The sequence below is a fragment of the Antennarius striatus genome, chromosome 2 (assembly GCF_040054535.1).
Source record: "Antennarius striatus isolate MH-2024 chromosome 2, ASM4005453v1, whole genome shotgun sequence".
NCBI lineage: Eukaryota > Metazoa > Chordata > Actinopteri > Lophiiformes > Antennariidae > Antennarius > Antennarius striatus.
The window spans coordinates 5,172,755-5,198,450 of NC_090777.1; the positions used below are offsets into that span (position 1 = coordinate 5,172,755).

The 25,696-nt window shown below is 42.6% G+C and overlaps 5 protein-coding genes across 10 annotated transcripts; 2 read left to right on the forward strand and 3 right to left on the reverse strand.

Annotated features, from left to right (window-relative positions):
* Window positions 1-3,437: 3,437 nt before the first annotated feature.
* On the reverse strand, window positions 3,438-8,449 carry crebzf (CREB/ATF bZIP transcription factor). Of its 4 annotated transcripts, XM_068331959.1 has the most exons (5): window positions 8,284-8,449; window positions 6,918-7,486; window positions 6,657-6,817; window positions 6,393-6,467; window positions 3,448-6,086 (listed from the first exon to the last, which is right to left on the reverse strand). In XM_068331959.1, the coding sequence occupies exons 2-3, from the start codon at window positions 7,436-7,438 to the stop codon at window positions 6,769-6,771; spliced, it is 570 nt and encodes a 189-aa protein (XP_068188060.1). In that variant the 5' UTR covers window positions 7,439-7,486; window positions 8,284-8,449; the 3' UTR covers window positions 3,448-6,086; window positions 6,393-6,467; window positions 6,657-6,768. The 4 variants fall into 4 exon arrangements, with proteins under 4 accessions (XP_068188042.1, XP_068188034.1, XP_068188060.1 ...); XM_068331950.1 differs by having other exon boundaries at window positions 3,451-6,086; window positions 6,393-6,817; XM_068331941.1 differs by having other exon boundaries at window positions 3,438-6,086; window positions 6,393-7,486; window positions 8,273-8,449.
* A 2,192-nt stretch (window positions 8,450-10,641) lies between these two features.
* Window positions 10,642-12,970, reverse strand: las1l (LAS1 like ribosome biogenesis factor). The gene has a single exon (XM_068331922.1). It carries the CDS (start codon window positions 12,846-12,848, stop codon window positions 11,130-11,132), a length of 1,719 nt encoding a protein of 572 aa, XP_068188023.1. The 5' UTR covers window positions 12,849-12,970; the 3' UTR covers window positions 10,642-11,129.
* Window positions 12,971-13,605: 635 nt separating this feature from the next.
* haus7 (HAUS augmin-like complex, subunit 7) lies at window positions 13,606-17,063 on the forward strand. Of its 2 annotated transcripts, none has more exons than XM_068342438.1 (9): window positions 13,606-13,676; window positions 13,820-13,935; window positions 14,041-14,111; window positions 14,450-14,514; window positions 14,603-14,790; window positions 15,075-15,183; window positions 16,114-16,326; window positions 16,436-16,529; window positions 16,642-17,063. In XM_068342438.1, the coding sequence occupies exons 1-9, from the start codon at window positions 13,620-13,622 to the stop codon at window positions 16,701-16,703; spliced, it is 975 nt and encodes a 324-aa protein (XP_068198539.1). In that variant the 5' UTR covers window positions 13,606-13,619; the 3' UTR covers window positions 16,704-17,063. The 2 variants fall into 2 exon arrangements, with proteins under 2 accessions (XP_068198539.1, XP_068198548.1); XM_068342447.1 differs by having other exon boundaries at window positions 14,453-14,514.
* Window positions 17,064-17,207: 144 nt separating this feature from the next.
* mrpl49 (mitochondrial ribosomal protein L49) lies at window positions 17,208-18,176 on the reverse strand. Its single transcript, XM_068341841.1, has one exon. It carries the CDS (start codon window positions 17,860-17,862, stop codon window positions 17,338-17,340), a length of 525 nt encoding a protein of 174 aa, XP_068197942.1. The 5' UTR covers window positions 17,863-18,176; the 3' UTR covers window positions 17,208-17,337.
* A 2,904-nt stretch (window positions 18,177-21,080) lies between these two features.
* si:dkey-93l1.9 (uncharacterized protein LOC562339 homolog) lies at window positions 21,081-24,750 on the forward strand. 2 transcript variants are annotated; one of them, XM_068338638.1, is made up of 4 exons: window positions 21,081-21,261; window positions 22,605-22,839; window positions 23,868-24,006; window positions 24,088-24,750. In XM_068338638.1, the coding sequence occupies exons 1-4, from the start codon at window positions 21,199-21,201 to the stop codon at window positions 24,146-24,148; spliced, it is 498 nt and encodes a 165-aa protein (XP_068194739.1). In that variant the 5' UTR covers window positions 21,081-21,198; the 3' UTR covers window positions 24,149-24,750. The 2 variants fall into 2 exon arrangements, with proteins under 2 accessions (XP_068194739.1, XP_068194749.1); XM_068338648.1 differs by having other exon boundaries at window positions 23,871-24,006; window positions 24,088-24,749.
* Window positions 24,751-25,696: the final 946 nt, after the last annotated feature.

The following is a 25,696-nucleotide window of genomic DNA, read 5'->3' on the forward strand; positions in this document are numbered from 1 at the left end:
CGCCGTCTGCTTTACAGTGACTGAGCAACAATGATTTGCTGTTTCATCTTAAAGCTCATCAACACAAGCCACGACTGCACCACCGAAAAAAAATTAAAAAAAAGAAGACGAGCGCAAACGTTTGGACGTGCTTGTGGAGGAGGTCTGTCCTGATTTAAAGTTGCATATCCAGAACCAGATCACTTTCAAAACTATCACCTTTGGTGAAAATTTGATGCATATCTGCTTATTTAGTTATATTTTGCGAACTATAAGCCGCAAGTTTTTTCACACATGAGTGAAACAGAGAAGTGGAAGAGATAATGTGGTGAGGAAGACGCCACCGTAGTTTGATTGTGTTTTTAACGGGGATTTTGTACATCACTCACACCCTTTATGATGGAAAAGCCACATGATGCTGCTTTTAAGTTAAAGCAAATTGATCCGGCTGCCGAAGTAGGAAACACAGCTGCTGTACGTAAGCTTGGCATCGATGAGTCGATAACAAGACGTTGGACATGCCAGTGGTGTTTTACCGCCTTGTGACGGACACTGGACAAAAGTGGTAATTACAATATTTTTTTAAAAATGTCCGTGTAAAAATCATGTTTCAACACCTCGACTCCTGCGACTTATTTTCAGGTGTGCTCCACAGTCCGGAAATTACCGTAATTGTGCTAACATTCAGACAAACAAATTGAACCAATCACATGGGGGTAGCCACCCATGTGACAACAGTGCTTGTGACATTACATCACACTGTCACCTTTTCAATCTCAGCCTCGACATTCCATGGAACATCTATTCCAAGCAACTGCATGACATTCCAGACGGGTGTGAGACGATTGTGTATCTCATGCTGCACTATGTGTGACTGACGCTGACTCCATGTTGCCTCCAAGCAGACCTGTAACCCTCTCTCCGTCTCTCCGATCCCTGCTGCCCCCTCTTGACTCCCCTGACTTGTCCACCGGTGTCACCACAGAGAAAGGCGAGGACAGACTATATGCAACAGAACAGCCGTGTCAACACCTGTACTCAGTTAGGAGCAGAAATAGCACATGCAAACAGTGAGAACACGTCATCGTCCATCCTGGTCGTCTGGCTTCAGGATGCACGCAGGGCTCTCTGGGAACACCTTAATCTGTACAGAACTTTGTCTTCTTGAATGCTCATCATCATCACTGCCACCCTGACCTGTTGCAGTGGGTGGGTGGTGACATTGTCTTGTTACGTCTGTTCTGAAGCATGCATTTTGGTATCATTAATGTCACTCTTTATGTGTTGATATATCATTTAGGCTACTGTCACTACTGTGTGCTACGATCTCCACATCTGCTCTCTTGTTCTCTGTCACACTCAATCACATCCCGTTCCAAGTCTCTTCTATTTCAGCACCTCCTGGTACAGCCGTAAAGGTTTCCTGCATCAATTCAGACATACATGCAAACAGCAGCTGAATAACCGTCCGGTTCTCCAGCCATATCTGTCCATCTATCCAGCCATTCTACATGATGATTTGTTAGACCGTTTACAGAAGGCAAAATACAATATGAAAAATAATATATTATATTTATGAATATTATAAATTGTACAACTGCACCACTACTGTACAGACTGCCCAAATGTGCACATGCATTCTTTGATTTATAGGTACAGTACTATGTTCCTGTTACACCTTTGATTTCTTTTTTTTTTCTTCGAATCCTATTGCTTTTTGTAAAGAGAGGAACAACAAAATGGAAGTGCTTGTATATTTTTATTTTTGATTTTTTTTTTTCCACCAGTGCTCCCGCTGATGGGAAAAAAAAAAAAAAAAAGGCTGTTGCACATTCTCCTGAGCATATCTGAAGGCTGTGTTTTCTGTCCGCTGAACAGCCCCTGAAGTGTGCAGAGGTGTGGAGATTCTCATGTCCCTCCAGACTAGATAAAACCACTATGTAAATAATGAACAGGAGATACAAAACGTACCTCATTAGGATCTAAAAGACTGGACAAATTGGGGGCCCAAGGAGGATGGAGAACCAGAATGTGAGGCAGAGCTAGAGACTGCAGAAGTGCAATGTTTCCACGCATTGTTTAGGCTGCTCTTTTAGATCTGCTCCAAGTATTTACCGTATTGCCATGCTACTATGGTAAACACGCAAGGTTTCACATTATTCATTATATATACTGTTGTAAATATTGTGTGTGGAATAGCCCCCCTTCCTGCACAACGCAGTGCTGTTCTGCAGACAGAAAATGCAGCCTTAACTGTGCTGAAATGAAAAAGACCAAAAACAAGGGAAAAAAAATACTGTTGAATATATAAAAACGTTACCTGCCTGTTATTTAAGCAAATAAATATCTATATATGAGAAAGAACACACCTGTATACTGTAGACTAAATCTGTATGGAAATCTAAGAAAAATTAATGGAAATTTAGTCCAACACCTTTTGTCTGTATGAAAGAAAAAAATACATCAAAGTATTCTACAATAATAACTTTGACAAAGTCTGTGTGGTTCCGTGTTGTTATTTCACAACGAATCGACGCCGTTAAAACACATCTGAACAAACGGGACGGAACGCTTGTTCTCAAAGAAATTCCATCTCATTGAAATATTCATTAAACCTGACCTTAATGTGTGCAAACAGATGTTCTCATGCAAATGTCTTCTGATGTGACAAGAAACTATTGTGGTGAAGGGTCAGGGTCAAAGGTCACTGGTTCAGTAGTTTTTCCACGCCTGAGGGAAATGTTGAAAATGACTAGGCAGGAAGTCCGGGTACTCCAGGTGACGACCTCAGCGAGGTGACGTCCTAAATACCTAAAGCTCTCAAGGGGAGGAGGAGGATGACCTTTTGAGGTCCACCATCATTTCCTGGGTCTTCACTTCGAGGTGGTGGTCTCTTTTGGCATCAGGCATCCATGCTGTATTTGTATTGTATTTTTGTGGTTATTTATTGATGTTGGTACATTTATATTGTTGCACAACTATCACTTTTTGTAGTTCTGATTTGGCATTCTGGCCTTCACTGATGGCGACGGCATTTGAGTGAAGTTGAGTCGGCCTTCAGTGTGCACCACCACGCTCATACCTTACATTCTGACAAACTTTGCAGTATAAATGCACATTTACAACCAAAGTGGCCTGTTTGTTTGTACTGCTTGCAGGTTTCCATACATTAAGCCCTCACCAAAATTTCATGAATTGTGCCTTCTAGTAATTCCATTGCCTAACCACCACCGTGTAGAAGTGAATCAGACCCAGATCTCTTTGCATGAGTAACAGTTGATGCTTGTGACCAACACTCATTCTGTTCTGGGTTTACAGATTTTTTAGTGTCTTCAGTGATTTTTTTTTTCCATGTCCAGATTTTTGTGCTTTTCACAAAAATTGAGAATTTGAGCCATCATATGTATAAGCATATATTACATTGTGACCATTGCACATTGAAAAAAAAACAATTTTGTTCAAACCTTAACATTTAAAAATACTCATCCCTCCGTCCTTCTGGTAAACCCTGCAAACAAGTCCCATGAAACCAATGAAGTGGACTTAAAAGAGTCCTGCTAGCGGACAAACAAGTCCTTGTTAGGGGTAATAAATGAGTTGCATTTGGAGTATTCTTTATTATGCTTCACATTCCTTGCTTGTTTAGCAGGTCCTCTTCAACCTGCTGACACCTCTGGTTGTTCAGGGCAAAGAATCACATCTATTTTTAACACTGACATTTTCATGTGTAAAATGAAGCGCACTGGTATTTCATAGAAAAATTAAATTGGGCATACTGAATTAGTTCTACTACAAACTTCACAAATACATTCAATTTTCTTAGAAACGCTGGAACAAATGTTTATTTTTCAGGTTAAAGCCAAGGATCTTCCTGTAGGTGACATTTCTGCCATTACCTCAGCAAAGCATGGTGTCCAATCAAACCAGGAACAAACCTGCACTGGTTTGTGACGGCTGGCGAAAAAAAGGTTTTTATTCTTTTCAGAAGAAGCTGCAACAGTGACTTAAGATTCATAACACGACCTGTAAACGTACGAATTTTAAAGGTATCGTGAATTTGAGTTGTAAAAGAATTATACTCCAGCTTTTACTGCATGTAACTAAAGGTTCACTCATCTCCTATTGACTAAAGAAGTGGGGGGTGGAGGGTGTTAATAGTCACACTGAAAATCTGTCAGAGTTTTAAAACTTCACAAATAATCTTGGCTTACTTTGAAATAAGATTTTCTTTATGGACGATGTAGAACAAACTATTTTCTCATGATCTGACAACAAAGTTGTGCAAAGTTTTTCACGATTGTAGTGTTACTGTCAGCTGACACACATGTATTTAGAAACACAATGCCTCATCAGGAAACTTGTCACAAGTCCTAATTTGCTACTAAATGTTTAGTTGTTGTGAAATTAAGTCTTATGCAACAAGTCAGGACACACCTTAAACCCTCAAGCTTTCTTATCTGAGCATCAGATGTAATAAAAACAACCCTTTACTATGTATAAGGCAGGTTTCCATGGTTACCATTTGAATTCTCAATTCTTTTGTAGTTCATCTGGCTTTGACCACCGAGCGTGCATTTTCTATATAGAAACCGACTTCCCAGGGTGAAACTCCTGATGTGAAGTAGGAACAGGAGCACAGTCACGAGGAACCACCAACACACTGGTTCAACATCGCGACAAAAACTAAGAATATATAAATCATGTACAGTACACAGTACATCATGTACACCCTGTTCAAAAAAAGGAGGGACACTGAAATCTGAGTAATAAAATCACAATGAAATCATTTACAAATCATTGAAAGCCCATATATAATATAAAATAGCAATTTTGAAAGACATTTCATTCTCTTGATTCTAACTTGTGATTTGATGCCAGCAACACATTAAATTGGAAGGGTCATATTTATCAGATACATCACCTGACAGCTCTTTCATCTTTGACATATTTCATACTTCACAAAGCCCCAAATATTTTCAGCAGGTGACAATGTAGACTACAGGCACCCCCCCCCCCCTGTATCACAAAGCCCTGTTGTCCATACAGACAGAACATGTTTTCTAAAAGAAACTAAGCCTTCCCTGAACACGTCGACTCGGCAGCATGTCGCTAAAACCTGTATCATTCAGCATTTATGTGCAAGGTTAAGGTCCTGTTTTTAATGCAGTGATGTCAACACTACATGTTAAATGCAGAAAGGGTCGACCTGTCTTGATGCTGTTTTTTGTGCCTGGACATGTTAACAACCTGTTACCAGGTTACCACAGGTTTAGATGATCCATCAGGAAATGTTTTTTAAATGTGTTGCCAGCATAAAATTCAAACTAGACAAGTTTAAAAAAAAAAGAAGTTTCTCATTTTCAATGTTTCTTATTTTCTCTGCTGTTTTTAATTAAATATGGCGTTTCATGTTATGCAAATCACCACGTTCTGTTTTGATGTACGTTTTAAATGTAAGAATTTTCTGGGTAGTGATGATTTGAAAACAGGCAAACTTTCATATGCCATTACTTTGTACTTCCACCACGAGCTCATTCTATTGTTTGGACAACCTTTACCAGACTTGACCCAAATGTTGAGGAAAAGTTAGACGTTAATCGGCAGAGAGCTTGCTGTTTAGAAAGAGAAAAAGAGATGCATTAATATCAAAAGTACAGAGAAAGACAAAGTAGATATTTGTAGCTTACACATAATGAAAATATGATTTATTCAACATTTCATCATTTAGCGCAAGCACTACATTATAAAAGATATATACACATTTACAATCGGCTCCACCTGGTCTGAACTGAAAATATTACATCTTAAAGTGAATCAGTTTGGATGGATTACAACAATACATTGATATACAATCAATAAACAGGCGCATTTTGAAACTACTAAGCTTCCTTAATAGCATTTTCCCAAGTAATGGTGCAGCTTTTTTCGCCTCTCAAACTGCACGAGCAACTCTTTCACAACCTAGACATGGTGTGGATAATTGGTGAAATATAGAATTTAACATGTACCACTTGTTACCAATACTACCTTTAAAAAAAAAAAAAAAAAACACAGGCCGCGTCGGCAGCTGCTTGTCCAGCCTCTTCCACTTCCACCAGCAGAATCCACTTTAGCATAAAGAAAAACAAGCGGTGCTAAATTAATGTGTTCTTTTACACAATGGTGCTGGTCCACAAAGAGATCTAATCTTATCAAAACACACAAACAGATTGAATATTTTCTTTAAATTAATGCATTTCCAATTTGAAAGCTGAATCATGCTCACTCTTTGTGGACCTTCACCTTTATCTTTAACAGCTTGGCATTCAAGAGAGTAATTTAACTCACATGTACTAAAGTCTTTTGCAGAATGCCAGTACAAGAACCAAAAAAAAAAAAAAAAATCAAAAATAAATTTCTTTTCTGATCCTTACCATGAGGTCAAGCAGGCAAAGGTGTTCTGAAAGCCACTCATCCCGCATGGTGGATCAAGCATTACCTAGAAGAAACTGTCAACAAGGTTTAGCAGTAACGTGTATTTAACTCGTCATCATAATTTCACATAAAACACGTGCACAGTGAGAACTTATTGGGTAATTTTAACTAATTCACAAGTGTTCATCCATCCTCAAGCAGTTCAGTAAAGCCTGATTAAGTTCAGTCAATATCTGAAAACAGAGAGAGGTACTTGACCCTACATTTTAAGTGATGTGCTTGCACTCTCTGCACATTTAGTGCAGAACTCCACCGAGACATGGTTCTTGTCCACGTGCAGACACACGCCACCAGACGTATCTTTCTCCTCCACTTTTACGCGCTTTCTGGGTAAGGCATAGTCGTGGTCGTTTGAGTCGAACCCCTGGAAAAGCGAGGAAGATAATTTCATCCCATTCATACCGCTTAGCCTGGACAAGAGCTGGGCTAACATGCTCTCATTGGCCAGCACAGCTCTCAAGTACCTGGTCTCATCTTCCAACTCTTCAACCCTCTTGGTCAGCTGAGTGTTGTCCTGTTTAAGCCTGCCGTTTTCTGTTGAGAGGATTCCAACTTTCTTCTCCAAACTGGTGACATACTCTTTCTTCTTCAGACGATTTTGTCTGGCAGCAATGGCGTTTTTGTTGATCATGTGGCTTGATTGGAGTTTGCTGTTCTTGATCTTCAAATTCGAAGGCATCCTCTTTGGAGAAGATACTACTGAAGCTTCAAATCCAGAATCTTGGTCCTTGGCACTGCACACACCCAGATCAGCCAAGTCGATATCAAAGAAGGGGTAGCTGGTGTCTCTGTCAAATGTCCATTTTAAGTCTTCCATTCCAAACAGGTCCTCTACTTCTGTCCCAGCTATAGTGATGTCATCAGCAGGGACACTCTCAGACAGACTTATGACCTCTTTTTCCACTTCCACTGTTTCCACCACATCCACCTCCAAGGACTGCACTTCAGGGTTGTTGACGACGCGGCCTCTTCTTCTGGTGATCATTGTGGAACCACAAGAACACCGCTCTAATTATATCTTGTGTATCCTATCCTGTGGAAAACAAACACAAGACTGCTTATTGCAAAATCCTCCAACTATTTCCAGTTTCATGTACATACCATTCATTCATTTAAGCATTTTTACCATAAATAAATCATGCTCTTTGCGCCCTACAGTCAGTTATCAGTCAATCTCAACGCTGAACCTTAAAATGGTTAATTGGCATTTTTTTCAAGCCATGAAATTGGCTGTTCAAGTTCAATTTATAATTTTGGTAATAACTTTATTTAAAAAGCACCAATAACACACTGCTGACGGAGAAGGCTCCCGGTGGGTCCGCTCGTCTCCTGCTCCATCGGTCACGTGACTTAAAACGTATTCCTGTCGTACTCGGCTAATTGCTTGTAGCAGGCCTCGCTAGCATTAGCTAGCAACTGTGCTCCACAGGTCATGCTACACGCACACGTTAGCTAGCCACACATCCGTTTAATCACGTGCTGCAATGCATTCTACCTTCACTCGTAACGTTACGCGTTACATTAGTTTGTCATCGTGGCTTGAAAGCCCAAGTAGCATTAGCTATAACGACTAGCTAAAGTTGGATTCACGGGCCTTGGTTGTGTTTTTGTTTTGTATGCTCTGATCCATCATTAAAGTCAACTTCTACACTCACTAACCATAGCTTTTACTTTTGCAAGTCATTTTATCACTAGGTGCCCACACACTTCTCGTCAGCCATGCTATCCTAGCTTGATTAGCTAACATGAACTGAGGCATCGCGGCCTCCTGAACCAAACTCACAGGTGACGCAGTGCCCTTTATCGGCCCCCATCTCACCTCAAACTTACCGACCCGTTCGGGTTAATAATGCAAGAACAAACTTCTCCGGTTCACCGTCTCTGTGCGGGAGGCAGGAGACGATGGCGCGGTTTCACGAATCACGACCTCGGATAAAACAAGTCCGCCACAAGAGTCACACACTTCCGGAAGAACTACTGTACTCTAAAGCCTCTTCTTTTATCGTTCATCGCTGTTTTTAGGCGGTAGGCAAACAGCTGTTGACGCGCGCTACCGCCACCGTCTGGTCAGCATAGGTCATAACAATCACACTATCAAACCCGGTTTGTCCCGTGTGAATCCATTTGTTGAATTACTTTAAATTATGCTTAACATGTCTTTTTCCACTTTATATTTTTCCTTTTAGTGACAATGATTACATGTTCTTTTGTTTCTTCTGTCTTACAAAATTCACACCAGTTTGATGTTTTAATTTCAGTTTACTGTTAATCCAGGAGCTGGATTAACAGAAAGAATGTTAATCCAGTTAATGAAAGAATGTCCTCTTTTTTTTTTTTTAATCTGTTGTTTCTCTGGTTATTCTAACTTCTACTCAGCGCCTTTACTTTCCCTATTTTTGTTTCGTTTTCATGTCTTTTTCTGCTTTGTCTGTCTGCCTGACCTTAACTTGCTGTGTTCTGATGTCCCTGAATTTCACTTTTAAGCCCTATTTAATTCCTAAATCTACTCTGAGTCATTACTATGGCTCTGTCCTGTTTTTGTCTCCTTCTCTGCTGGCCGTTGGAACCTGAAACAGCTGTGGTGTGCAGGAGGCCGTGGTTCACGTAGGCCTAGTCCACATGAGTAAAAGTTAAAATTCTCTTTCATTTTTCCTATCTACAATTTATTGTGAATGTTACTTAAAAGTGCTGCTAATTAAATTATGTTAAATATTCAATATTCTGGAGGTAGTGTGGTCAAGTGGCTGGATTTAGGCGCTAGTCTCTAAGGAGGTGTGGGTTCAAATCCCACCACTGCCACTTTCATATTAAGATGGAATGCTTTATTCTGACAGTAATTATTGATACACGGTGTTTGTTCTGTAACATGTGGCCCCTTGTCTCTACAGCTCTTTAATAAAAGGACAGCTAGTATTTCTAATCAAACCTAATGTATCATATAATGATAGATGACTTGGTAAATACCTGAACTGATAGAAGAGATCGAACACTACAAACTTGATCATCACTACATAGATTCTTCTGCCCAGTCCACACAACATCTCACAAACTGGAGAATGTGATAGTCGCAGTTAAACGCGAGGAAACGTCTTCATCAGCTGTGTGTTGGTACGATCAGTGTTTTCACTTTCATGTCGTTCTGTTTTGCCTGTAGTTTCGATACATCGATCATTTCCTTTAGTCAAATGGGTCTTACATCCAACTGCATCCAACCCATCGGACACTGCTTCAGCTGTGACAGGGTTCATACACCCAAACACCATCTGAGGAACATGCCTGAAACAGAGTTTGAAATGTACCTTCTACTGCACGAGAAGGTCATGTGCACAAAATACAAGCTCAACCTCTGCGATTGTTCTAGGTTCCGGATGTACGACAGTTGTATGTGGTGTGAAGCTGTTCGATGGAGGCCTATGATTCATCCTGTTTTTTTATTTTAAATTGCTTCAGATGTTCAGGAGGTAGCTCTCCATCCCTAACATTCTAACATTAACACAAATCTGAAGGACTAATAGTGTCAATATTTCCATTTCATGGAGTTCACTAATGTTGGGGCCAAACTTTAGAACACATTTTAAAATTGGTTTTCCATTTATTTCAAACATTCATCAGTGAACAAGATTTGGACAAGCTTGACTGATTGTCTTTTTAATTATTCTTGAATTATGATCTTAAAAAAGCCATAATTTAATCCCCAAATTATTGCAAATTTATTACTATTTACTATTGCTACTTACTTTTTCCTTGTTAAAGACAATTTTCCTACCTCTATGGACAATGTCTGAAGGTCGGAGACAAGCAGAGCAAAAACATTCTTCTTATTATTATTGGAATGTTGGAGACATGTTGGGAATGAAAAGCAATGAACAACGCCATTAAAAATCTGGGGGTTGAGTAACCGAAAACAGATGTGACATCAGAGGGGGTCACCACACCAGAGGGCTTCGTTGTCGTCGGGGGGACACAGTAAACACTGTTGATGAAAATGATGAACAGAAATTGATCATGACTGCATTCGTTAGATTGAATCAAGATTATTACCAAATTTACAAACATTCCATTTCATCTGACCTGAACACAAATCTCCCACCAACATCTAGTCGAGGACCTGTACAAGTCAGAATGTAAATGAAGTCACGACTGATTTGAGAAAATAAAGACGGTTTTAAAGTTGATTCTGTCGTCAAAGGTGTTTTATTGTGAATGAAGGTTTGAACAAAGAGAAATGTTGCAGATGTTTGGAATAATGTCAGAATCTCCAGCCCAAGGGAGGCAGGAAGGGTCTGGTGGTTTGTGTGAGTTATCAATAACATTATCAATAATATTATCATTGCTTCGGTATTTTTTTATTGAACACAAATATAAAATGGTTACTTATACAACACTGCCTTGTGCTGACAACTGGAGCCATTTCCGTGGAAAAGACATCATCGTCATCATCATCTTCACCTTCATGAGGACCAACAAGTGCATCAACAGCTTAAATTGTAAAAAGAACACAAAATAAAACAGATGTGTGTTCAGGTGAAACTCAATTTTAGATTTTGGACCTTTAGACAGTTGGAACACGAGGATGATAAAGGAGGATAACACTTTTTTCCCCCTACATTTTACACTCCTGGTGAGAGTAAAACTTGTGTTCATCATCAGTGTGTGTAGAACACACAAATTGTCACTCAGAAAAACTTCAGTCCAGATTTCAGTTTGTTGACGTCACTCTGGCTCCAAAGGCGACCTTCAGCCGTCCGGGTTTGACCCAACACCCCCGGGACGCTGTGGGAGGCATTGCTCTCAAACTCCACCTGTTGGTCGAACACCGTCATGGTGGAGTAGTTGTCCACCATGAGGCAGGACGGGTCGTCTGACTGTCCAGGGACTTTACCCAGTGGGTAGTCCCTCCACAGAACTTTATCACTACACACCTGCCACGGAGAATCTCGGAGCAGTTTGGCTTTTTCCGCCTGGACCCACCCCAGACTGTCCAGAGGGGCCTCGATCATCTCCGAGTCGGCCAGGACGCGTCTGGCGTGGCTGTGGTGCGACGAATGCTGCAGCTTCTCCTGCAGACTCTCCAGTGTGTATATCGGCTGCTGCTCCCGCTTTGGGGACGCGTGGAACTTGATGTGATCGGTGCGAGTGTAGATGGAGCAGAGCTGCAGTAGCTTCTCCCGGGTGTCTAGTGGGAGTGGGTGCTCCATATCATCCAGGATCAAGTGGAGTAAGTGAGGCGTGCTGACGCAAGGAGCGTCCAGACACGCCGACAGCAGCTGCTGCCACCTCAGGTGGATGCGGTTCACAAAGATCCTGTCCTTCATCCGGTTCTTCTTCTGCGTCTTGCTCTCAAAGCGATACTCAAACCGGACGCTGTTGCAGACGAGGACTTCGGAAATCCATGCGGAAATGTAAAAAGCCCTGTGAGGATTCTGCTCGCTGGCGAGCAGCTTCAGCTCAGCAAAGAGCTTCTCCAGAAGCAGGTGAATGAAGGATGGAGAGTTGAGCATCTTCAGGAGGGGCAGCCAGAACTGAAGGAACGTCTGAGGGATTCTGGGTTCGGTGTGAGACACGCCGTCAGAGGAGTCACAGGCGAGCGTCTCCAGCTGCTCAACGGTAGGAACCAGGAATCCGTTTTCCAACAACACATCGGTCAACATGTCGCTGGACTCCAATGCGAACTGTTTGATCTCGCCGAGCAACCAGCTCATGTCTGAAAACGGGGCGGGCCACGAACCCATGTCGTTGGGTCCCGGTTGTCCGTCAAAAGCCTGGAACTGCTCCTTCTCAAACGATATCAGCAGGTCCCGGGCGTTCTTGTAGGCCTCCATCTCTTTCTGTCGGGTGACGAGCTCATCTTCTCTCTGCTTCAGCTCGTTCTCCTCGTCCTCTACGCCCGGCTGCACCCAGTCCTGGTTCGGATCCCCTCCCAGCTGCCTGGCCCAGTATTCCTGCTGGAGCCACTCCAGAACCACCTTACATCCTTTTTGACACCATTTCAAGGTTGGGAGCTTCCGGTGTGTAAAATCGTGCCTCAGGTTCACGACCCACTCGGGGATGTTCAGGTTCCCGGCCAGGCGCCGGAGCGGCCGGGCTGCTTTCCCCTGCTGTCGCTCGGTGATCAGATTGACGAACCGGACCAGGGCCGCCCCGTAAAGCAGCACCAGGTCGTCTCCACCCAGCTGACCGGACCGGTCCAGAACCTGACACCTGACCAGGTCCGCTGTGCACTCCACCGCCACGGGGCTGTTGGCATACCTGCCCTTCCACGCTGAGATCCTCTGCAGGGCAAACCTCTGCAGAGCCGGGTCCGTGGAGTACAGATACTCCAGAACCTGGTCCCACTCGGCTTTGTTGACCCACGCCACCACGTGGCGCCTCTTCTCCGCGCTCTTTTTCTTCATTCCGGTCGAGGAAGAGATGAAGGGTGTACCAACCCGAACACGTTAACCAAATGAAACAAGTTCACGTAATCAAACGAGCACAAAACAAAAATCGTTCCGTCGCGGCGTTCACAACTACCGAGTGGACCACATCCCGGAAATGACGTAAATTTCTTCTTCTTCTTCTTCTTCCTTATTTTTGCACTTTAAGGACCGCGGTCCTCCTGAGTCCACATCTGGATGAAATCCTCCCTGGAAATGTTATAATAATAATGAAAACACTATAAATTAATTTTAATAAATAAAAGTCGAACCCAAACCGGAACCAGCGTGGAAAATATTACGAAATTTTTATCACCAACAACGTTTTCATGTTCAAAAGACCCGGAATCTGGATCCACGTGTGAAAAGCACCTGTCTTAAAGAGAAGATACTTTGAGTTTATTATTAAAAAATATTAACAATTTTATATATGACAATTGATGAAAATATGACAATCGGTACAAACAAACAAAATCTGACAATAATTATTATTCTGTTATTATATTATCTAGCGTCTCCGGCCATTAGAAAATAACTAAACTACACACCGTAAAGACCTCGATCGCGTTATTTTCGTTCAACAAATACAGTCAGGAGTAATTTTTTTTAAAACTGAACTGCCTCACTCTGTCCAGCAGGTGGCAACAATGCATCTAAAAGCTGCTGATACAAGAAGAAGAAGAAGAAGAAGAAGAAGAAGAAGAAGAAGAAGAAGATTTTTTTTAAAAGAAGAAGAAGAAAACAGTGCAGATGGCGGCTTGTTTGAAAGAAGAAAAACAAGTGCGACGTATTTATGATGCACTGCAGGTGAACGATTCAAAGCAACGCGAACGAATTGTATAGAAGAGTGTGTGTGTGTGTGTGTGTGTGTTTTATTGATCGTACGATCACCGCTGAAGGCGCGGGGTGTTTTGACGTTGTGATGACGTCACGTGTCCTCCTGTCCGCAGGCTGCTTCCTGTCCGTGGGTCGGAGGTCTGGGCCTGCAGGAAGCAGAGACCCTCCTGCGGCTGCTGACTTCTCCCTCTGAGCATCGAACCAACATCCTGATGTGGATCTGCTGCAGGTAGAGGTTCAGTCGACCTGTGTGTGTGTGTGTGTGTGTGTGTGTGTGTGTGTGTGTGTGTGTGTGTGTGTGTGTGTGTGCATAAACATCATCTTTGTTCTGCAGGATCAACCAGAACTTCTGGAGTTCCAAGAAGACGTCGGTGACAGCTGAAGAGCGAGGTGTTCTCACTCGAGGTAGCTTTGATGTCTTCCGATAACTGACCGGTTGGTTAGAGCGTGGCGCTAATAACGCCAAGGTTGCGGGTTCGATCCCCATACAGGCCGAGAGCTTTTGCGGCGGCAGTGGCTCAGTTGGTAGAGCGGATCGTCTAATGATCGCGGGATTGGCGGTTCGATTCCCGCTCCCGCCCAGTCACTCCCGATCACCGCTGAGGCTCCCTTGAGCAAGGCCCTGCCCTGCATGTATAAAAATGACAGCCAATGGTCTCAGTCTAAGCGCGTCCTGTTTTTTTTAACATCCTCCATCCAACCAGAAGGAGCTTCTTTACCGATGCAGCCTGTTTTTACTCCAGCAGAAATGGCTCATCTTGGACGAGAGCTGATGCTGTGCAGAGCAGACGACGTGGATCTGATCGAGGTCGGATTAAACAACGTTAGCCGTCGCTAATTTACTGACCATTCATTGCACACATCATTTCATCAAACCTATTTATGATATCATCCAGGGTAGAGCCAGCGTTGGCAGGCAGATCTCGTTCCTGGAGCAGCTTCTCACCATCGTCTCCAGCCAGACGTCCTCCAGGCCTCGAGTCGACGCAGAGACGATGCTGGACGTGTTCTACGCCACGGAGAGCCTCCCTCATCTCTCTCAAATGCTCGAGCCCGTTTTTCAGCCGTGGACTGGACACATGAAGTATGTTGTGTTCGTTTGGTTTCCACATGCGTTTGACTCTTTACGCTGTATTTCAGGGCAGCAGGAGGCTCATTCCTCTTGTGAAATGAATGTTGCTGGTTTATGTGCTGGTTAATGGGAGTTATTTAAAGACTCTGGATCTACGTTGGTATCAGATGATTTTTTTGGTACGATCATTGATGTTGATGACACACATCCAGTAGTCGTTTTGTGATCCCGCTCGGCTTCCTCTGGTGTTGTGTTTTGTGTTTTCTCACCTATCACTGTCGCTCCTCTCGTCACAGGACCCTAGAAAAGGACACCAAGGCATCGTCCAAACAGAGCAGAGAAGTCGCTGATGTTTGTGCTCTTCTAGAGACGACCCAGTCGGCCCTGGAGGAGCTCCAGTCAGAGGTGGGGTGTCCATTTACATCTGATTAGTTAAAACCACCTAAATCAATGATTCATCTTATTTATTTTACAGCCAAAAATTCAGATTATGAATACATTTTAGAAAAAATGGGAAGGATTTTAAGGAGGAAAAGCGTTGGTCCAATGACATCTGGTCCTGACAGAAAGGCTTCTGTAGTCTAGATGGAGGAAAGTTGAGCCCCATCTGAGGACATGTGGCATCAACAGATCAGCAAAGTGGACGTTCAGAGGAGATGTGATCTCTGGTCTGATCAGAGGTTAAAATCTGACCAGTGTGATTCTTTTTGTATGGTTTTGTTAGGAGGCTGCTGCTGCATCCTGGCTAGCTTTGCAGGTAAAGATCCACTTACGCCGTTCTTGATTATAGGTCGGTTTTCAAAAAAACCCACGAAAAATAAAAGTCAAATTTGTCATTTTACTCAGCTTTACGCCTGTCTGCCACAAATATTGGTACCATAAAATCAGTAGAAAACTGTGAAAAGCGCATGAAATCATGTTACTAGATGATAGATAAGAATATAAATCAAAATATATTAGCCCGTAGCAAGGCCATGACCCACAATGAGGACGAAGAGGCTGAAGATGAATAGGCGACGTTTTTTCTGAAAATGAAATGATAAAGAACCGTACAGGATGGAATGGTTATCTTCAGTCTAGCCTGGAGCCAAGTTAATTCGACTTACGTCTCCTGGAACCGATTAATGACGTGAGACGAGGTTTACCGGTAGTTTGTTCACAGTCAGAAAGAACTACATGAAATCTAAATGTGACAAATATGAATTAATATTTGTCACACATTTATATTTCTCTGATGATCTTTTGTGTCATTTAAACACATGTAGTTGTGCTGGCCTCGCTGGGCCTCAATGAGTGTCTCTGTTTGCTCTGATCTCCATGTTCTCCTCTCTTCAGTGTGAATTCTGGAACAAAGATGTTCCGTCTCCCTCCGTCTTCTCTCCGAGCTCGCTGCGTGTGGCGGCGTGCGACCTCCAACAGCTGATCGCTACCTTCAGCCATGTTTTTGAAAGCGACCTGAGAGTTTATTGTAGCTCAGAGCACCGCAGCTTCAGCGCCGAGACGGACGTCTTCAAGAGGGTTCATCAGCTTCTACAAGCCTGCCTCACGGTGTGTGTGTGTGTGTGTGTGTGTGTAGAAAACACAAAAGTTAAACTCCTCTCAGCTCAAGATAAACCTGTAGGAAATTGTACTGAATCCTTCCCGTCTTTGATGTCAGGAAGTGGAGATGCTAAAGGAAGCGTCAGAAGCTTCTCTGTCCTTGAAGGAGGATCTAGAGCAGCTGCAGAGCCGAGGACACAAACACACGTTACGTAAGTGAACGTTTCCTTTAACGTCATCTCATGTAGAACCATGTCGGACGATGACACTCAGCTGCAACCTCCAGAAGAAATATTAACCTGTTTCCTGCTCTTCTTCTTCCAGAGGACCGACTGGAGGAAGTTGCTGAACGAGTCAGTGACTTCCTCTCCCTGCTTCCATCCTGATGAGTTCTTGTTATTCCATCAGAAGCTTCAGTTAAACTCATCGAGTCACTGCTGAGTTTCTACGAGGAGTCCTGTTTGATCTGACACGCATTGACCCGTTTCAACCTGCTGCTCAGATCTTCACTCGTTTTTCTGTAAATGTGCACAAACAGAACCGTCGGATCGACTCGTTCCTGCATTTCTTTTGTCTTCGGTGTGAGACGTTAAGATATTTGTGAAACTATACGCATTAAAAGTTGCTTTGCTGACAGATTCCTACAACACAATCCTGTATTCCATATTCACCTGTGACACAAATGCCCTGTAATAGAATTCGAATGATCACAATTTAGAATATGCTTCATGTTGAATTTGTTGTATTCTGTGTAAATAAATATCACTCATATATAGATTTGAGTAAAGTTGAAAATGTTCTTTGTATTTCCAGGTTATTATATTCACGTGATTCTTTGAGGAGCAGTCAGAAAACCAGCTTTTAACAAAATAAATGAAACAAGTTTTGATGTTTTCACTCATAACAAATTTTAATGTCTTCACACACACACACACACACACACGTTTAACCATCTGACGTCACAGCTTCAGTGTCTCTGGTACGTAAAAAAAAACCCGCAAGTCCCGAATCTGTCCTGTGTCAGAAGCCTTTGGAGGTCAACCACTCCTTCAGCTCAGTTTCGAAATGACCTTTGACCTTCAGGGTCATGGTGACCTCACTGACTTGTGTCGGCAGCTCTTTGCCCGTCACGTCCTTCAGATATTCCTTCACGTCCTTCTCCAGAGCCCAGATGTCTCCCTCCACCTTCCGGATGAGGGTCATCCTGCGGCTGCCGTGGGTCAAGTCCGTGTAAACCGGGATGTTGTGCATCCGGGAGCGGCGGATCATGTAAGGCAGCGGCGGCGGGGTGTCCGCCGGCGGGCTCCAGCCGGACGGGGTGACCCCGGCGTGTTTCGGGGGATTCGGGACTCTGGACGGCGGAATGAGTCTCTCCACGAACTTGTACTTCTCCGTGGACTCTAAGATCAGCATCTTCTGTCCTCCCGGCGCAGCGTCACACACACACCTGGAGGCAGGAGGTCGTGGGGTCTGATCCCGCCGTCTGAATCCTCCGAGCAGCAGCCGGCGGAGCGCCATGGAGCGGGGGCTGAGGAACGCCGCCATGTTGAGTGTCGTGGGAAAGCACTGACCCGGAAGTACTTTATAGATATACTTTAAGAGGAATGTTTTTATTTATTTTTACAGCACGGAGGTGAATTTTTAATTGTTTAGTCTTCATTCATTTATTTTTACAACATAAGTTAATTTAATATCTTCTTTTTTTTTACGCCCCACCCCTTAAAGGGGCGTGTCCTCCAGTCCAACCCGGAAAGCATTTCCACTCCGGTCTGCGTTACATCCGGCCTCGACCTTTCTAATAACAGGGCCTTAAGTAGAGCTGCTGTTTAGTTTTTTGGTTTAGAGTTTCTGAAAATTGAATTTTTTTAAATGAAATTTTATCCGCATTGTATATCTGAACAAATAGATGGTATTTTTTACGTTGTTTTTTTTATAATTATAAAATCAATAAAATTCCCTTCAAGCTATCAGGATTCAGCTAGAACCAAGGCAGTTAGAGACTGGAACATCCCGCGACACTCCTGAATTCAAAATTTTACCCTGACCTACTTTCGGGGTAGGTCAGGGTAAATCAAAGCATGGGTAGATCAAAGTAATAGCTTTGATCTACATATGGGCCTTCTCCCTCCGACGGACGGATGAACACTGACAATTACAATCCATCACCGCTTTGAAGCAGCATGTAACAAGCTAGCTTTTACTGAAAAGGAAAGTCATCTATAAGCACAATTATTCGTACCAGCCTCAATATTATCTGGAATACTGGTAAAATTTAGTGTTAATGCAGAAGTCATTTTAATAAAAATTTGTTAAAGAAACGTCTTCTTTAGGTGTTGTAAACAGTTAATTAATCTATATATTATTAGACAATAATCAGATTATCAGTCTAGTTGAAAGTTTGTGATGTTTGCTCAGATAAGAGCTTGCTCAATTATGAAATACTGTAATTATATATATATATATATATATATATATATATATATATATATATATATATATATATATATATATATATATATATAAATCAATCAGGTTTTATTTATATAGCGCTTAATCATGACAGCAGACATTTCAAAGTGCTTTAACAGACAGAGAAACCCAACTGAACCCTCCAGAGCAAGCATAAGTGACAGTTGCGGGGAAAAACTCCCTCGATGAGGAAGAAACTCCGAGCGGACCCAGACTCTTTTGGGCGGCCATCCGCCTCGACCGGTTGGGTGGAAAAGAAATCAAAAGAAGATAAGAACAGCATCAGAGAGAGAGAAACAGAGAGAGAGTGACAGATAGGCCAGATAGAGGCAGTATCAATATGGTTAAGGTTGCTAAAGTCAAGACAAAATTACAGCTGTGTGGATGACTGTATGGCGGCACGGAGGATGAAAGGAAGCAGGACCCCAGCCGATGGATAGTTGAGGGGTGGTACTGGTGGGCTTGGAGGATAACGATATATATATATATACACAGTATATTATAACGTTGCTTTAAAAGTTCATTCATTTTTAAGCTGGTATAATGAAGTCAGAACACTTAAACCTATAGTTCTGATGTTAAGTGTTTCTCTTCCTCATGCATTCAAGGTCTGGGTATTTACAGTACATGTAAGTCTCGAATGTCAGAGTGTTCAGACCAGATCGCAGATAAACCATCCAGTAGATAGTCAAAACATTCCAGGGTCATTCTGCTTGTCAATAGGAGGAGGAAATGTTAAGCTGAAATGGGCCTCTGACAAGAGAATAGTTCAGACTCTAGGTTCCTATAATTGGAGTTCTTGGTAACATCTGATTTAATTAAATAAACCCTCTGCAGATTTTATAATTTATTTCATTCTGTCTGTTCAATAAACCTTTAGATTTTTTGAAATCTGACATCTTTGTCTTGTCTTGTGCCATTTCTGAAGTAAACTGTCTAGGGATCGGAGGACCGGAGAGTTCTGTTCTGCCCAACCCAGACATAGGTTAACTGATGACCTCAGAAGGCCTCTTGCCCATGAGTCAGCTGAGACAGGCCCCAGCAACCCTTGTGACCCACAAATACCAGATAAAAAAGTGATAAAAAAAGATGGATGGATGGTATGAAAATGTTTACCCAGATTATGGATTCTCTCCATTATGGTGCCTCGACCCTGGATCAGGTTTTCCTTGTTGGGCCGATATCTTGTAATCAGTCCCATTTACACTCCAGCTACAACAACCCAATTCTCTGCATCGTTCAAAAATAAGACCAATAGAGACTGGTTATCTGTTGCGACACTGCAGACTTGTAGGCCTGAGTGCTGCTCTTCATCTGTCTCTTCTTCATCTTCTTTACTGGTCTGATCACTCTCATCTCCAGAGACTCTTCTCTCTCTCCTTTGTAAGTGAAAATAAACAAATACAGATTTAATGACATTCAATGAAGTGAGATAGACAAATTGCCAAATATCAGCCTGAGACAAAAATAATTACAACTCACTGAGGAGCAGATGAAAAGAGGTAGTTGTTAGCTCAACTATTGAGCTTTGACAAACACACATGGGTGCTAGCATGACCACATTCCCGTTCTGCCATTCCTCCAAAACTTTAACTCTTAACTGGAGCAGAATAATGTGACCAAGTTTGTTAAATTGGGGACAGGGGTCTTGAAAATACATTGTCATGGCTTGACACAGTTCCAGCCACACAAACCTAGAAACCCAGATGCCACACACTAAACATTAACGCATTACTAAAGCATTACTTTTTAACCCATGAGCCTTTGTTCTTCTAACTCAGAGCTGCCACCGATCATAGTGGCCGCTGCCTCACAAGGTGGGACGTTTAACCTGCTACCCCGGCTATTGGTTGAGTGTGGGTGTGTTTGTTCTGGCTGCCAGGGTGGCCCTACATGTCTTTAATGTGTCCAATATGTATTAGAACATCAGCACATATTACATTAGAACATATCTCTGGTTTTATTTGGAGTAGAATTGTTTGGATTCAATTGTTGTAAAGGTAAAATCATTCTCTTTTGTTCGTAGAGATATCAATTTTGGGCAAACTTCAGTCTCTCTAAAATGTCTAAAACTGCCTCTCGCTTGATCGACTCTCATTAACTTACCAATCTGGTTAAATTTCTGGAACTCCCCACTAGCTCTTCACAACTGGAACATCCTGGTGGATGAGAAGCAAAACACCTTCAAGGGTCTCCTTCAAGTCTAGTTGATTTTTTCCCCACACAATCATCTACCACAAACCTCAACACACAGTGGGAGGGGAAACCTTCAGGTAACTGGAGGAGTTGCTTGACCTGTTACTCTCGTCTACCCCGCCAGCTTTCACAAAGACATGCAACGGTGAGTCTACACCTCAGTATTCGAAATACCACCAACAGGACAGCTGCTGTGGAGTTCTCAAAGAAGGGAGGATGGAAATAGACCACAGGTTTAGCGGAGAGAGCGTCGCTCTTAACAAGCTCAGCGACATAGAGGTAAGAAACACTGATCATTTTTCCTTCAGCATTCAAATCATTGTTCAAAATTGTCATACTAAGAAACACCTTGAATAATTCCAGCAAGAGTGGAGAGATTAGAGAACCATGAAACAAAGCTGGCTGTCCTTCAGCCTTAACATGTGACTCCTTGTTGATGTTAACGCCCAGGTTTGGAGCCAGAACTGTATTGTGTATCCACAGGTGTGGCAGTGGTGACATAACTCCACACTCAGAAAAAAAATCTGTCAGCTGTATGTACAAATGAGTGAAAGCTTTGTGATGCAGAAAGTCACACCCAGGTGTAACAACCCTACCTGGCTTACAGTATGAGGCAACTAAACAAACAGTAGCATTCTTTAACGGCTGTGGGAACGGTGCATACAGACACTGGTGCTCTAATTCAACAGATATTATTACCACACTTGCTTGAGTTATACACATATATCTAAATAATAGTTGTAATAAATATATAAGTACAATAGGTCCCACTTTAACTGTTATTTTTCTGAAGTTTGCACTTGTATAAAATGTGTATTTTTATTCACAAATAACATGTATCTGTATGTATGATGCATATCAGGTACAATAACAACCAAGTCAAACCATAGTGTTCGTTGGTCGACTACACTGTAGAGAGGAAACACCAAAGGGGCTGAAATCGTTCACATGTTGAGTTAAATTACAGTACTGAGTTTGCATCACTGGGATATCTAGAAGAAGCCTCAGCTAGTGGACAGTAATGCCCCAGAGGGCTCTTTAGTGATCTCAGCTGCCTCCATGACCAGTGCAGGTGCGCAAGGAGGTCCGAGAGTGAACAAAAGGTGGGCATATGCCACAAGAAGAAAGAATCAGTAGGTCAGGAGCGCTGCTCTGCACCATCTGGTGCAGTTGATGTTAGGGACATTGTGGCCAGGATGATTTTATTGCCCTTGTTCTCAGGTATCTGTACCTTCATTTCCTTCCCTGTCTCATACAGTCCTCCTGGCTGCTTGCATACGCATGACTGAATGGGACAAAATGGCAAGATTCCAGAGTAGCAGGCAGAAGCCAGAGGACTGCATGTCATTTCTTGTGTGCATGTCTGTTGCCCCTCCCCCTCCTCCTTCCAGCCACACCTGACAACTCAGAATGCATAGCAACAGCATAAACAACACCACTCTGGCAATGAATAGACTTGTTCAAATAGCAATGAGACCAGTGAAAGAGGACCAAATAATGTTGTTCTTAGGAGAACCCCGATCTTTTTCAGTCAGACATGATCTGTGTGCCGTGAAACAGCATCAGTGGGACCTGAACCAACACTCTTCATCAGATCTAACCTATCCTTTCTTGCCCTGCAGGGACAGAGAACCCCCTCTGGAAAAGCACATCGCCCAATTAACATAAATCACTATGCCACGAAGAAAAGTGCTGCACAGAGTATGTTGGATGTTGCTTTGCTGATGGCCAACTCATCTCAGCTGAAGACCGTTCTTTATGTGGGACCTCATTACCGTTTCTACATTCCCCTCCTCGTCCTTCTGTCTGTGTCCATCACCTTACAAGTAATTGTGGGGTTGCTGCTGGTATTTATCGGCAAGTGATTAAGCCTTTTTGGATTTCCTCCATTGCGCTTTTGACATTAAAATTTTTTGGAAGGTACAAGTAATCAAAGCAGTTTGATTGATCAGGAGAGGAAGATCACATTTGAAAACCTTCTGAAGCCACGTCTGAAGCACTGCTTTTGTTTTCTCTGTGGCCAGAACCTTTCCAAATGAATTGTCTTGTTCAGAGTTGTGCAGTTCGTGGCAAGAACTCTCAGCTTTGTGCTCCTCTACTTTGAATCATCTCTACATTTAACAAAAACATACTTTTACCACCTTTTGTTCTCAAGTTGGCATCTTAGCATCATTTTCTGCTTATGAGTTCTTTTTGTTACTTCATCTCAGCAGTCCATTGTGTTCCATTCATTATCCATTATTATCTATTCAACTTCACGTTAAAGTTAAGTTTTACAAACCAGCACAACAGCATTCTCCAAAACCACAGAAGATGGACACTTCAAAGTGTAAGAAAACCAAACCTTCATACAACTCATATGAAGAAAGTCCTGAGAAGCTCAAAGATCTCAGTTGTTCTCAAACAGACTTTATTTCTACCAATATGAATATGAAATCTTCATATTCATATTGGTAGAAATAAATATGAATATGAATATGAAATCAGTGTTGCTAAGCAATCCCTTAAGGCATCAGTTAACACTCCCTCATCTTCAGAGTTTTACGGCAACGTTTTTAGCAGAGAGGTTCTAGTCGAACTATCAGCTCACGAACAGGACGTAACCTTTTATAAATTCAGTTTAGGATGTTAAATTGTATGGATGAGTTTTTTCTTGTTGTGTCTTCAACAAGTCTCCATCTTCCTCTGCTGTTTAGGATAACGCTGCTCTGTATACTCATGACTTTGTATCATGAAGGTGACTCCATCGTGATTAATCATTTTGGGTAAACTGTTTTGTGTTCATTATGAAGTATGAACTCTCTCTATATCTTTCTCTTTCTCTCTCTTTCTCCCCCCCTTCCTCCTCAATCCTTGTATCTTTTTGTTTCCCGGTCCTGCGCCAGCAGTGAAGTACGATCTGAACGACGTGAGGAAACACGCCAAGTTGAACAGAATGAACAATTGTGCGACAGTCTTCGTCTTCTTCACAGTCCTCATCAACATCTTCATTACAGCCCTTGGGTTCGAGGGATACACTGTCAGGTGGGACATCACCGGACACACGGACAGAAGTCGATGTCCTTGTCGTCTCTTCTGTGACCTTGTCCTTGTTTTTATTCCCAGGTCTTCAGGTTCAGCTGAGCATCAGATGTCCTCTGAACTCAACATGACTGGGGGCCTTTAGAGCATCTGTCCTTCATCACCTGTGTCTTAAAGACTCAAACGAGAACAGAAGGAGCAAAACGAACAGTTTGACTCATTATTAAACCATTCAAAGTTCACACCGGGGCGGCATGGTGGCGCAGTGGGTAGCGCTGTCGCTGCACAGCAAGGCACGTCCGGGTTTGAGTCCCTCTCTGTGCGGAGTTTGCATGTTCTCCCCGTGTCTGCGTGGGTTCTCTCAGGGTTCTCGGACTTCCTCCCACCTCCAAAAACTTGTGCTTCAGGTAAAATTGGCCAGTTTCAAATTCCCCCTAGGTGTGAGTGTGTGCATGCGTTTTTGCCTGTGTCTACATGTGGCTTTGTGTTGCACTGGCATCTCCCGTGGAGTGCACCCTGCCTCACGCCCTCAGTCAGCTGGGATAGGCTCCCCCACCCCACCACCCCTGACGGTGGATGAAGCGGATTAAAGATGAATGAATGAATGAATGTAGTTTATACCTCTTTCTTGTTTTTATATTATTTTTAATTGAACCAAAAATAAAAATCTTTAGAAACAGAAAAATTATAAGGTAACAAGTTTTTTATGATGCAAAATGAAAGTTGACAAAGAAAACAGTTTGATATAAAATAAATTCATGCCTTAATATTTGAGGCCATAAACTTTTAATTGTTGAGTTTTCATTGTTGTTGTTATTATTACTATTTATTGCACACACACACACGCACACACACACGCACACACACACACACACACACACACACACACACACACACACACACACACACACACACACACACACAAAAGTAGGACGTGCAAATGTGAGACCAAATGACACATAGGTGCACTCTGTTTGTCATTGCTGTCATTTAGGTCAACATTGGATCGTTCAGAAGTCATCAGGGAACTTCTGGACTCGGTTAGCTGAGCTGAGAGAACAGGGGGACAATATTTTTGCACATCCTACTTTTCAGTTTTTTATTTGTAAACACAATATAAAACGTTGAATAAATTTGGTTCCACTTCACGATTGTGTCTCACATGTTGTTGATTCTTGAAAAATATTTTCAGTTTATTATCTTTAAGTTTGAAGCCTGAAATGTGGCAAAATGTCAAAAAGTTCTGGGGGGGGGGCAAAACTGTATGTTAGAGCAGTGTATGAGGACATGTATGAGGACTGTAAGACAGTGGTGAGGTGTGCTGTAGGTGTGACAGAGGAGTTCAAGGTGGAGGTGGGACTGCATCAGGGATCAGCTCTGACCCCCTTCTTGTTGCTATGGTGATGGACAGGCTGACAGACGAGGTTAGACAGGAATCTCCATGGACTATGATGTTTGCAGATGACATTGTGATCTGCAGTGAGAGCAGGGAACAGGTGGAGGAGAAGCTAGAGAGGTGGAGGTTTGTCCTGGAAAGGAGAGGAATGAAGGTTAGAGATCAAGAAGGTGGAGGATTTGAAGTACTTAGGGTCAACAGTCCAGAGCAATGGAGAGTGTGGAAAAGAGGTGAAGAAGGGTGTACAGGCAGGATGGAACGGGTGGAGGAAAGTGTCAGGTGTGATGTGTGATAGAA